The 13,863-nt window shown below is 39.7% G+C and overlaps 2 protein-coding genes across 4 annotated transcripts in view; one reads left to right on the top strand and one right to left on the bottom strand.

Annotated features, from left to right (window-relative positions):
* LOC113106521 (F-box only protein 44-like) overlaps window positions 1-9,554 on the bottom strand; it is a 107,074-nt gene extending 97,520 nt beyond the window's left edge. The window contains exon 1 of one of the 2 annotated variants that reach the window (XM_026268546.1): window positions 9,331-9,554. In XM_026268546.1, the coding sequence (XP_026124331.1) occupies window positions 9,331-9,543 (213 nt within the window). In that variant the 5' untranslated portion in view covers window positions 9,544-9,554. The remainder of the gene's footprint in view (window positions 1-9,330) is intronic. The other variant, XM_026268544.1, reaches the window with a different exon arrangement.
* A 1,380-nt stretch (window positions 9,555-10,934) lies between these two features.
* The window catches only part of LOC113106522 (activating signal cointegrator 1), an 80,299-nt gene continuing 77,370 nt past the window's right edge, over window positions 10,935-13,863 (top strand). For both annotated transcript variants that reach the window (XM_026268547.1, XM_026268548.1), the window contains exons 1-2: window positions 10,935-11,091; window positions 11,446-11,668. In XM_026268547.1, coding sequence (XP_026124332.1) covers window positions 11,543-11,668 — 126 coding nt within the window. In that variant the 5' untranslated portion in view covers window positions 10,935-11,091; window positions 11,446-11,542. The remainder of the gene's footprint in view (window positions 11,092-11,445; window positions 11,669-13,863) is intronic.

Here is a 13,863-nt window from a genome sequence, read left to right as displayed (position 1 = left end):
CGGATGCCCTTCTGCCTGAGAGGGGAGAGAGCCGCATCCATGCACTTTGTGAACGTGCGAGGCGCCAGAGACAGCCCAAAGGGGAGGACCTTGTATTGGTAAGCCACGCCCTCGAAGGCAAATCTCAAGAACGGCCTGTGACGGGGGGGCTACCTGGATGTGAAAGTAAGCATCTTTCAGATCCAGCGAAAAGAACCAATCCCCTGAGCCTATTTGCGAGAGGATTTGTTTCAATGTGATCATTCTGAAGCGCCGTCTCATGAGGGCACGGTTCAGATGTCTTAAATCGAGGATGGGGCCCAGCCATCCTTCTTGGGAACTAGGAAGAGTCGCGGTGTACTGGGGGAACGATTTCTATAGCTCCATTCACCAGCAGGCACCAGCACTTCGGCACGAAGAACGTGAGCGTTCTCGTTATGCACCGAAGTGGTGACAGCCCCGCGAAAGCGTGGTGGCCGTCGTGCGAACTGAAGGGAATAGCCGTGTTTTATTACTCCCATGACCCAATCTGATACCCCGGGAATGGCTTGCCATTGTGAGGCCCGGATGGACAGAGGTTGTATTAACTCGAGTGATTGACCGCTGTGGGGGGACATAGCACTCGTGAGTGTTGTTTGAGGAAAACTGCTCTTTTTGTGAAGGAGTGTGTTTTTTATTTTTTGCACTATAACAGCGCTTTGCTGTCTGGGCGCTAACAAGGGCCCATTGTTTGCAGCAGGAACAACTTCGTCGACATCTGGAGATGGACGGTAGAACACACGGGGCAGTTTGGGGGGTGGTCCGGCTGTGGCGAGACTTAGCCCCCTCCTCTTTCTTTCCTGTCAATCAGGATGACGGCGGCGGCGCAGGGTCCAGCACTATCTTGGGCCAGGGTCTGGGGCGACTGGCAGCAGCAGATGAAGCGCGCTTCGGCAGGAAGTGTCACATTGCCTGGGACGACTTCTACGCCTCTGTGAAACGCTTCGGCGAATCCCTCTATCGCCGGGCCAAAGAGGCCGCTGGGGGGGGTGGGACATCTAGGAACTGGGCTCTGGCCTGGAAGACTTGCAGCACCGCCATAGAGTGGAGCGCCGCGGCTGCTTGCCCTGCCGATGAGTAGGCACGCCCGACGAGCGCCGACGTCATACGGCAGGGTTTGGACGGATGGTTGGCCTTGGCTTTCCATCCAATAGCTGCTGGTGGGCAGAGATGCACGGCCACAGACTCGTCCAGCGGCGGCAGCCGTTCGTATCCTCTTTCATCAGCGCCGTCAATTGAGGTGAGGGCGGATGAAGATGAAGTACGCAGGCGCGCTGAGTAGGGGGCGCACCACGATTTAGTGAGCTCGTCGTGGACCTCCGGGAAGAACGGAGCAGTTCGCTGACGAGGGGCTTGCTGGCGCCCCGGCAGAAACCATTCATCCAGACGGCTACGGGCTGGTTCCTCTGGAGGAGCCCAATCCAGACCCAGCTCATCCACTGCCCTGGAGAGAACGCGGATAAGCTCGGCGTCCATCCCGAGTTTCGAGCGATTTGGTTCAGATGACTTCGAGGGGGCGGGGTCCGGAGAGCCCGACAGCTCCTCAGCATCTGAAGCGGCTAGAGACATGCTGTCCTCTAGCAGTTCCTCCTCAGTCCCTCCAAACAAAACCAGATCACTCACGGCAGCAGAGGGACACTGGTCTGGCTGTACAAAGAGGACTGGGGAATCCCCTCTGGGCGGAGAAAACGAGGCACGCGGGGGCTGAGCCGGCGTGAGCTCGCTTTCATCCTGCTTCTTTAATCCTCTGCCCCGCCTTTTCTTCCTCGCCGGCTCGTGGGAGGAAGAAAAAGGGAGGGCGCGAGGAGCGAGATCGCTCTCTGAAAAGAAAGCGATTCGCGAGCGCAGAGAGGCGATATTCATGTTCTCGCAATGAGAACACGAATTCCCCGTGAGTGCTGTGTAGTGTCAGCGTGGGGTTTCCCCAAGCACGCGACACACTCGCTGTGCCCGTCATCAGCGTGCAGAGCTGCAATGACGAGACGGCATTTGCAACAACGCCGTAGGAAAAGGCTCTTTTAGAGAAATTTGCTCTTTCAATATATCTCACCGGATGGCCGCAGGGAAGCGATGTATCTGCGGTGGGGACCGGCAGTCGCGTTCCAGTGCGAGGCGTGTCAACGGCGAGCAGTTCAGCGGAGATCAGCGAAGCGATGTGTCGTCGCTGAAGGAGAAATAATCTGAATTCCTGTGGCGAAGCGGCCAATATATAGCCAGATTTCCCGCCCATTTCTGCGGGCTTTGGTGGGCTTCGCTGCCATAGGTTCGTGCAGCACCGCTGCCAAGCCATTGGTTTGTTTTAATAACACTGCACGATCCAATGGCTGTGCAATTTCACTGCGTGATTGACTAAGGCTTCAGTTCAGGAGAAAAAAGGGGTTTTTCCCATATGCGTCTTCGACGCAGTATGAGTGAAGTATTGAAAGGGAACTGTGATTTTTTTTTTTTATGGTTATTTTCTTTTATTTTAAATTGTAGTCAAAACTCTGTAAAATTATCAACAGTATCTGTAAATTAACAAATTTGCTGTTAATTTATGTATGACATGAACATTACAGTAATTCACATGTTTTATACAGAAGGAGTACTATATTTTTTATACAGTGTTTCTTTGTTTTCTTAAATTATATACAAATGTATGTAAAATTACATAATCAGCAAAAAACTCTAAAATGGCTGGCAGCCAAAAAAAGGTAGCCACAAAAAACACAATGGTTCAAAATGATAGAAACTCTTTTAAATGTCAAACATAACAGCATTAAACACTAACAGGTCTTTCCCTTTCCCAATGAAAACAAATAAATCACTTAATTTCAACATTTATTCTCCTTATCTAGTCCTATGCAAAGCATGATGGGAACTAGAGCTGCCTGCCTTCCATAAAAAAAGGAAAAGAAAAATTGTCAAGACTGACAGAAGAGGCTGCCAAACAAAAACCATACAATTATAGTAAAATACCCTAATTTAAATATACTGAAAACACTGTTATTTTACCAAACACCATCACCTTAAAAAAATAATACAAATAATAAAATGGTCAAATGAATGGCAGCAGCTGCCAGACAAAACAAAACAAACAAACAACAAAAAAATGTACAATTTAAGTATATCCTAATTTGGATAAAACACAGATGGAGGTAGTCCAGGCAGGGCACAGAAAGTAAAAGTCCTGCCAAATGTTTATTCCACCCATGAACTCAGCAGCTGATTGGGAATTAACCCTGCATCTCAATGTTCATACTTTCCATCTTAAATAGTATGTGAGATTAGAATTAGTGTGTCCCAAAGCATAGTATGTTGAAAACAGTATGCCAAAAGACCCTGGATGGTCTACTATTTCAGGTTGATTTTGGAAGAGTGGATCAGTGCACACTCTAATGGCTAAAATTGCCCATATTCCATTGCGCTTTGGTGAAGGATTCGGTCCAGAACTACAAACACAAATAAAACGCGTGAGAAAAGCAACAAATGTGGCGGATGCGCATGATCAACGGTTAGGTAGAAAGGTTTACAAAAAGGGGTTTGAGTTACTAATAATCAACATTTAACCTGGTAAAAAATATTAATTTATTGTTATCCGTGTTATGTTTCATCTGCAACAGAAATGTGAACTTTTAGAAACATTAATTTGGTCGTTAACTTTCAAATGCATCATGCAGAAAATGAACAGAGTTCTCCACATGAAAGACCCATGACTGGCAGAGCTACTTAATTTCTCTACAGTACTGTAAGGAAGTTAAATTAAATGAAATGTGGAGGATGTTAACTGTGACAAGATGATTGACAGGCCAGTTTTTAGTGACAGGGTGCGTGTAACAGGTGCAGTCCTTTCAAGACACAATTGTATGACTTTATAATATGCCCCAAAGCTTGCCTACTCTTCTAATACATACTCAAAAGTGTGTACTTTTTCTTCATCAAAAGGGTACATACTTTAAGAGTGTAGTATAAGCAGGGACACTGAGATGCAGGGTAAGTCCTTCCTTTCAAATCACAAGTAAAGTCGAGTTCAGACTCCACGATTTTAGCACCGTTTTTGGCTCGCCAACACGTTTTGAGAAATCGCAGACAAATGCCAAAAATCACAGGCAAATCGCTGCTTATTCATGTGAGTGACAATCACGCAGTGTGAATAAGCAAAGACACGATCTGAGAGAACTGACGAGTCTTTGTCATGAGAATGGCAAAGAAACTGCTTTTGTACATTTATATGGACTAGAATGAACTCAAAAAGACTTATAAATGAATCAGTCCATCGCATCACTCCATATTCATTTATGTGTAACCCACACATTTGACTATCATTTTATAATCACTTATTGTGTATGTTTTTTGATAACTATAGGAGACATACTCATGTCTAGTATTGATATAATCAAATTTTCTTGCTTGATATTGTCCTGACAATCATTTATTTGTAAAATATATCATAACCTGGTAATAGGAATCATGTCCAAAATAAGACCCTGCAAGGCAGGAAAATTCGGACCACATGCTTGGTAAGATAAACAAATGATTTATGATACCCCCGAGCCAAGACAATATCTGACTGGTCAAGACAACATTTGAGGTGTGGCCAACAGGCCACTTTAAATACCTAGGACACCATGAAATCTTGCTTTTAGTCTCTGGCTTTTAGTCTGCTTTAGTCATGCCTGCTCTTAGCTTTTAGCTTGTAGCTTTGCTACCTAGCTTTAGCTTTTAGCTTCTAGCCATGCTGTTTAGTCATCACTGAACTTCTTTGAGCGCGGTTGCAGCGTGCTTCAGCGTGCTTCAGCCTGCACGCCTGCTGCTACTTAGCCACGATGAGAAGGAACACAACCTAGTCTCGTCAAACTTTATTTCTTTTCTTTTCCGTTTGAGAGTTTCGTGTTCTGAGTTAAGTTTTGTAACGTCGACCTCGTCTGCGCGTTTCAACTCCAACCAGCCACACAACTCCAGCTTCAGCCAACGCCCAAGCACGGGCTCCCCAAGACGTCACTTCAGCGACTGAACTTCCAGCCAATCAACGACCTTGGGACAACCCTTTCACCGAGGCTCCTTCTTCACAGGAGGTGAACTTTAACCTCGAGACTTTACCTCCAGACTGTGACCTTTGCTGTTGTATCTAATATAATTTTAACCTCACTGAGGAACTCAATGCGAGCGCTAATTCCGTGATTGATGGTTGTTCATGTCTATGCAATTTAACGTATTGCTGTAAACTTGGGATTCCATATTTCCATTCTCTTAAACTCATCTTTCCCTAACTTTATATCTTCCTGCAACTTGTGTGAATGCGTGCGTTTATGTGTTAGATTAGTTTATATGTCTTAGATTTATCTAATAAAGCCTTATTCATATTGAAAAGAGAAGTATCTTGTGTTTTGTGCTTACAAGTTAATGTCTTAAACTGCCGATCTTGTTACTGTGCTAATTGATAGTGTTTCACTATAGTTTGGATATTAGTATCCAGCGCAGATTTGATGTTAAACGGCTCGTTCACTGAATCGCAGGGCGTCTCAGTGACCAGCCGTGAAACAGTGATTCTGTTCAAATTCCCTTTAAAATCTTAAATGATTCCCTTTGAGCTAAATTGACCTGTTTCCCTTACATAGAATAAAAAAAAGAATAGAGAAAGCTAGTGTTACAGGTCTTTACACATACACACACACACGCAGTCGGTGTGTGAATGAAGCCCCTTTCACACTGCCATTCCGGCAAATACAGGGGTAAAGTGTTCCTGTAATTGTTCCCTGGTCGCTAGATTTGGCACTTTCACACTGCCAGTGATGACCCGGTATATGTGCGTGCTTTCACACACAACCCTTGAAGATCCCGTAACGACACGTGACATCAGCGCGTGACGTGTAATGTACGAGTCGACAATGCTTGGCACGTTATACTTTAACTGAAGCAAGCAAACGATCTCGGCGTCAGCGCGGAAAGTGAGGAACTAACTGATCTCTGCTTCATTACAGTTTGCACATATGTTTTCGTCGCGAATGTTGATCTTCCTTCAAAACAGCCGGTAAAAGAGTCGCGCGATAACACGCATCATCACTTCGATACGGAATTAGATCTGGCTTTTGTTCACACAGCGCTCGTTCCGGATCTATGACCGCAATGTTACTATGTCCCCTACCCGGGTTCGATTCGGTAATCAATTCGGGGACGTGGTTGCTTTCACACAGAAGGCGACCAGGCAATGTTACGGGAATATTGTGGGTCTGACGTGCAGTGTGAAAGGGGCTTGAGTGTGTGAATGGGCGAATGTGAGGCAAATTGTAAAGCGCTTTGGATGGTCATGTGGTCTGATGAAAGCGCTATATAAATGCAGTCCATTTACCATTAGAAAGGTAGTTAGATTTTTTTTAAAGAATAGAATTAGAATAGTGAGTGTTAAAGTTAGAGGGTCAAATAAAGATGGAAGAGATGTGTTTTAAGCCGATTCTTGAAGGCTAAGGACTCAGCTGTCCGGATTGAGTTGGGGAGGTCATTCCACCAGGAAGTCCGTAAAAGTGACTTTGTTCTTCTTTGGAATGGCACAATCAAGCGATGTTCACTTGCAGAACGCAAGCTTCTAGAGGGCACATAAGTCTGAAGTAACTGATTTATTTTATATTTATTTTATTTATTTATTTTTATAATTTATAAGCATTACATACCACAGATTTATAATTTATTCATAACTAATAGTGCAGTACTTTCCTTGCAAGCTGTAGTTTCATGGGGATGATTATTCTAAGTCTAAACAAATAAATGCAAAGCAGAAAGTAATTTTGAAACCAACCAGGCCAGCACCTGTTGACTCTATCATATAAAAAGAGCTAATAGCTGCTCACTCCTTTACAACACAACATGCATTACTACAGAGAAAGATCTAATGAAGAAAGACAAGGGTCAAGAGCCCAATTAAAGCAAACATAGACCACCATGATGGTGACATCACACTTTATTATTTTTAGTAAAACATCTAAACTTGTAAATGTATTTTATGTGGTAGAAATAATAAGGGCAAACTTGTTTGTAATTAGTGAAGATTCTGGGAACAGAAGTGTTTCTGTGAGTTTGTGAGGTTACCACTGTGCTGAAGAGTAGAGCCTGTGCTTCATTCTAGCAGAACAATACAAGAGACTGATGTTATGCTGCATGTTGCTTTATTCAAAGACAGTAACTGTGTAGTTCCTGGATCATTTACATTGTTTCATGCATGCTGTTTTTGATTGATTGCTGGAGGTTCATGTTTTACAATGCAAATGTCTGTTATTAATAATACAGAAAATAAAACAACAGCTTTTCTGTTTAATCTTTACTTAATATAAATTAGATTTTCTTTTTACAGTTAAGGTGTTTTATCCAAATGTTTTGGGTAATATCTTTAAAATAACATTGTTTTTCTGTAAAAAAAAAAAAAGTTAGTTTTTTTTTTTTGCATTATTTAAAATAGGACATTTTACATAAATTTTAGGGTTTTTCACTTTTTTTACAGTGTATTGAGAAGTTGAGGAGTTGTCGTCCCCTCCCTCGATATCACTGTCTCCGCCATGTTGGCAGGATACCGCGGCGAAACAGGATTGTTTACATGTGTTGTTAACTCGGTAGTAGAGAAGTTTCTCGCAATTCTGCACTGTTTTACCATGCATGGAAGTTACTGCTGCCTTAAAAACTGCTCCAGTAACTCACACGATACATAAGGAAAACATAGGAACAATGGAATACAGTTTTTTTTTAGGTTACACCAAGCGCAAAACAGCGGTATTTGGAGAAGCGCTCAAGCATCCAAAATATCGACCCATACGAGCTCCCTGCAGCAGCGCAGAGACCTGGACCATTTACCTCATGCACACATATGGACATTGGGAATTATTTTGTTTTTGGTTTAAGTTACTACACAATGCAGGAGTTTAAAAGCCACAAGTCTTTGGAAAGTTACGAGGCTTTCTGCTTTGGCTGGGTCCATCTACAGCAGGTGATGAAAACAGTGTTGTACTGGCCAAAGTAAGTTTATTCACATGCGTTTTAGTGTATTGTAATTACATTGCATTTAGAATGCACTTCTTGACCAAAATGACAAAGTAATTAACTGCGACTGTTTCGTAAACACTAGATTGTAACGAGATGTTCAATGTATACGAACGTTTCCAACATGTTTTGATGTAGGCTAAAGCTGTGTATGTTTAGTTATGATTTGATTTTAGCCCAGGTTTTTGTGTTGGGGGCTGCAAAGTGGACAACCCAGTTCTGGGTTAGCAAGGGTAGTTAAATGTGTGATTGCAAGATGTAAATGTCCTGGTTAGATTAAAGCCATTAACACCGTGAATGCGAGGTCACTTACATCGTAAACAATATAATTCCCCATGTCCATATGTGTGCACAGAGGTAAATTATTCAGGTCTCTGTGCCGCTGCAGGGAGCTCGTATGGGTCGATATTTTGGATGCATGAGAGCTTCTCCAAACACCGCTGTTTTGCGCTTGGTGTGAGCTTGTTCCTGTAAGGTCCCCTTTCTTTCGCCTTATGTTTTTGCATTGCTTTCTTCCTTTTCTCTCTCGTATTTGTAGATCCGTCTCGATCTGTTCCGCCGACAAAATAAATGCGCAAAAATGAAAGCGCTCTGAAATGTTTAGTCGTGCCTCTGTGAAGTTCTGAAGGCATTGCCCCTGTCAACAGATAGCGTATCCTGCCATCAGGGCCGACCGGCTCAGACCACTCCCAAATCAACCCAAATCGACACGTGACTCCTCACTCTCAATAGGAATCTAGCTGTGGGACATGGTTGCTCGTCATCAGCTACTATGTTCCAAAAAAAAAAAAACAGCATTCATGACGTGCCCCTAAATCGATCGCAAAAATTTTGAAGTAAGCTACTTTAATGAGATATTACATAACATAGCTTATAATTTGCGTAAAATGTTGCATATTTATCGGTACTGGTAAAAGTAGCCCGTGTGAAACGTTTGTAACTTCCTGTTCACCCAAAAATGTGTCATAATTTAGTCACCCTTGTGTTGTTAACACTGTATGCCTTTCTTTCTTTTTCAGACCACAAATGGAGAAATTTAAAGAAATGTCTCGCTTGTGCGCATCGTAGCCTATAGTGGCAGTGAATACCGAAAGACACACAGTTCCACCCTACACATTGAGTAGCCTCGATAGAGTATGGTGAAAACAAACCGAAATGTAATGTATTATTCCACAACAATCCTGACATTAGGTCGCTGGTTTCTGTGGAGGATATTTCTTATTAATCTTAATTCAGCATGTTGGGCGAGTAAAAGTAATGCAGCAAACTGGTCATCAATATAACAAAATAAAGAATTTATTAACTTACTGCGTCTGATCTGGTTTTAGAGTCTTTCGAAGCAACATGTCCGCTCTCTGACTGAGCCATTCCTGTATTCTGATTTTTTAAACCTTTATTCGACACTTTTGTGTATTCGGAGGTAGGCGTAGATCCACAGAAGATACGCTTCATACTTCTAACATTACACATCAACTTACTCTGTCTTTTAATGCAGCAATCTCTTCCGGGAAAGTGGAACATGCGCGGAGGACGCGGACAGCAGTCAGTGTGCCATGGTAGGCGCAAATAAGAGCAGCATGCTTTCTTTGCTGGTGTTCTGTCGTCTCGCAGCACTTTTTTGTCTCCGCAAAATCCTTGTTACAACATCGTATAGTATAGATGGCATTGTCTATTATGATGTTAATAAGTGTCTTCATATTGCGTTTGTAGCTGATAACAGAAAATCAGTAAAATAATAACTACGAAAAATCTCCATGATTAGCCTGTTTCAGAACTTCTTGCTTTTCCCTGCTTGAGAATTTCTGTCCAATGAATGGATGACTTAGCACACGTGTGGTTTTGTTTACAATATTTAGTTCACTTGCAAAAAAACAAAAACAAAAACAAAAACAAAACCTGTGAAACAAGAGTAACCTACATATGACTGTTAGTTACCTATGTGTATATAAATGAGAACTTCAAGCTTCTATTTCCATTTTTCATAGTAGGTGATTCTGACAGTAAGCGTGCTAAACATTGCTTAATATTAACACGTCAAAGAGAAATCAGTCATTAGTTATTTTAACTGTTTGTTGTTGGAGGTTAAATTTAATTATATTTAATTGCAATCCTATTGTAGGTAAAAATAAGAATTAAAAAACTACAGAAAAAAGCAATCACATAGTAACATGTTATTATGATCCGTTAAGTGAATGTGTGTGTGTTCCTCCAGAACATTCTATTACTCTTAAATGGTTTGTGCTCTTGATTTTTATTAATTTTTTCTTCTTGTTCACTACTGCATACATTTCATTTTAGTATGTGTTATTTTCCCATTCTGGTTTGACATTTTAATGTGTTTTGGTGTTCTTATTTTCTCTTTGTACAAATTTATGATAAAACATTCTTGCACATATCAAAGTAGTGTTGCACCAGTTTTGAACTTCTACATTGTTTTTTCTTATTTCTTCTTATTTTTTATTTTCTTATTTTTTAAGAAAGTATATTTTAGTCCAGGGGTTCTCAACTCTGGCCCTCGAGGTCCACTTTCCTGCAGGATTTAGCTTCGACCCTAATCAATCACACCTGAAAATGAGGACCTTGAGGAACAGAGTTGAGAACTCCTGTTTTAATCACATAAAATAAAATATAACCATCATAATTAAGGAATGAAACGTAATATATAACTTTGGCACGAAATAGGCTAATACATTACAAATGCATTTACTTTTTACCAATTTAATGTGTGTTTGAATAAATAAAAACTTATCCCATTACTTATAAATTATAGTCATGTATGCTCACAATACTGGAAAACTTTAATATACTTTTAATTCAAAACACATATTTAAATATTAATATAGTATAAGCATTGTTTACCATATTTTAACTGACCAGTACGAGACTTTAGTTATGAAAAGCATCTCCCGGAAGCCAACTGAATGAGCAAATGCCGAAATCTGTCAGTTTACGTACAGATTCTGCAGTGTCTCACAGTTTTAACTTCATCATGACTGAATCTTTGCTTCGCTGGACTGTTGATAAATTAAAGCATAGTTTTGGATTGGAAGCAAGCGATGACATTGTACAGTAAGTACATTTTAAATAAGTTTGCGCAAGTCTCTCTGAGATCATTTGTCGAAATCATGAAACGGTAACATATAAATAACAGAATTGACGAGCATGAATGGAGACATAACGTGGGATAACTTGGTGGGCGAATATTATTATATTGTCATCGTGTTATAAGAAGTACTATGTAAACATCTTGGTAAGCATTATGAGATTTAACGTTAGTCCCGAAGTGCCTTGTCCATATGATATCGACCATATGGAGAAAATATATTATTATTATTATTATTAGTGTGTTGTTTTTTTTATATATATTTGTGAAAATAAGTAACACTGTATTAGAAAAGTCAGTAAAATATCTGTGTTTTTCAGGACAGGTACATCCTTTCTATTGACAATGCTGATGCAATTGTGGAGTATATTGGAGATCTCTTAAAAGGAACAGAGAGAAACCAGAAGGATTTTGTGGATGAGCTGCTGCAGAGATGGCATTGGTGTCAGATGCAAGTGCCTGATGTTCAAGAGTGTGTCTATAAGAAAGAGGCAATCATGGGCACACATTAAGAGTGGCACGGTTCAACTTTTTCACGGTGCGGTATGTGCTATGTTTAACCCTTATGCGTTGTTGGGGATGTTTTCGTCCACTAAGTTGTCTTATTTTGGCCACAACTGTCTCTGTGTGTTTCAGCTAATGGAATAATTTTTGTTGACATCTTATTTTGACACATATTTTGGGAAAATGCTTTGAAAATTAAAAAAAAAACTTAACAATACACTGTAGGGCTGCACGATTCTGGATAAATTGAGAATCACGATTTTTTGATCTCATATAGAGATCACAATTCTCCTACGATTCTTTATTATTATTATTACTATTAACATTTTCATTATCACAAGTATATAAATTAATTATTTTATTTTGCAAGGATTCTTTAAATTGATCAAGTGTGACAAAGACATTTATAACAAAATATTTATATTACACACAATTATTGTTCTTCTGAACTTTCTATCAAAGAAACCTGAAAAAAATCTAATAATAATAATAATAATAATAATAATAATAATAATGTTTTTTTTTGAATGGCAGAACAGCATATTAGAATGATTTCTGAAGATCATGTGACACTGAAGACTGGAGTAATGATGCTGAAAATACAGCTGCACACCACAGAAATAAATTACATTTTAAAATACATTCAAGTGAAAGCAGTTATTTTAAATGGTAAAAATATTTCAAAACTTTACTGTTTTTGCTGTACTTTGGATCAGATAAATATAGTTTGGTGAGCAGAAGAGACTTTAAAAAAACATTACACATCTTATCGTTCAAAAACTTTTGACTGGTAGTGTATATATAATATATTTAAAACCCCAGTTTTTTTAATATTAGAATGATGAAAAAGTTGTTTAGATCACTGATTCAACGACTCACTCATAAACCTACTACACTTGTTTCATTTCTGGATGAATCAGCGTTTTTGAACGATTCTCTTGAATGAAAAATTAATTCATTGACAAATAAATTAAGACACTTGTCACCACCTATTGGTGAAACAATGCAATCGACACAAACGTTATTTAAAGCGCAGTACTTTCAAAAGGGGATTTGTTATATTTTGATCGCTGCCATATAGACATCAATGTTTATATTTAAACTATAAACTTTATCCCAGTATTTCTGTGATAATATAAATGACTGTAAGACAGATATAATACTGTGTAGTTGAAAAGACTGTTTGTGAAGATGTTTCTTAACCAAACATGGTAAGAGCTCTCTCTGTGTCAGCGGCAGTGCGCGCACTGATTTGAATGATCTGGTAAGACTTTGTCAAAGGTTTAACAGACTCGGGGAATCGTCGTCTTTTAGAAATGAGATCGAGAGGGTGTCTGAATCGAGATCGCGATCTTTTAACGATTAATCGTGCAACTCTAATACACTGTGGGCAAATTCACTACCCTTTCGTTATGTTCGTGGACGAAAACATCCACTGAATTAAACTGCTGTTTATCTGTGTATCAGATAAATATATTGTTTTCTTTTTTTTCTTTTTTTTTTTTGCATAAATCTATGAATCAGCCTCTGTCCTGATCAAAACTACTAAATGTAAACAAAGACAGACTTCTGGAGTTTGACCAGAACAGGTGTGGCTGTTCAAATATGTTAACCTACAGTATTGCAGTAATTGCCAGGGTTAGATTCACATTAGCCACAGCTAATGATCCATCTTTATATATATATATATATATATATATATATATATATATATATATATATATATATATATATATATAGTAACGGAAACAGGTCAATTTAGCTCAAAGGGAATCATTTAAGATTTTAAAGGGAATTTGAACAGAATCACTGTTTCACGGCTGGTCACTGAGACGCCCTGCGATTCAGTGAACGAGCCGTTTAACATCAAATCTGCGCTGGATACTAATATCCAAACTATAGTGAAACACTATCAATTAGCACAGTAACAAGATCGGCAGTTTAAGACATTAACTTGTAAGCACAAAACACAAGATACTTCTCTTTTCAATATGAATAAGGCTTTATTAGATAAATCTAAGACATATAAACTAATCTAACACATAAACGCACGCATTCACACATTCACACAAGTTGCAGGAAGATCGAAAGTTAGGAAAAGGTGAGTTTAAGAGAATGGAAATCTGGAATCCCAAGTTCACAGCAATACTTTAAATTGCATATAACAACCACCAATCACGTAATTAGCGCTCGCATTGAGTTCCTCAATGAGGTTAAAATTACATTAGATACAC

This window comes from Carassius auratus, chromosome 7 (genome assembly GCF_003368295.1).
Source record: "Carassius auratus strain Wakin chromosome 7, ASM336829v1, whole genome shotgun sequence".
NCBI lineage: Eukaryota > Metazoa > Chordata > Actinopteri > Cypriniformes > Cyprinidae > Carassius > Carassius auratus.
The sequence above is the reverse complement of the archived record's forward strand: the minus strand, read 5'-3'. Positions and strand labels throughout refer to the sequence as shown.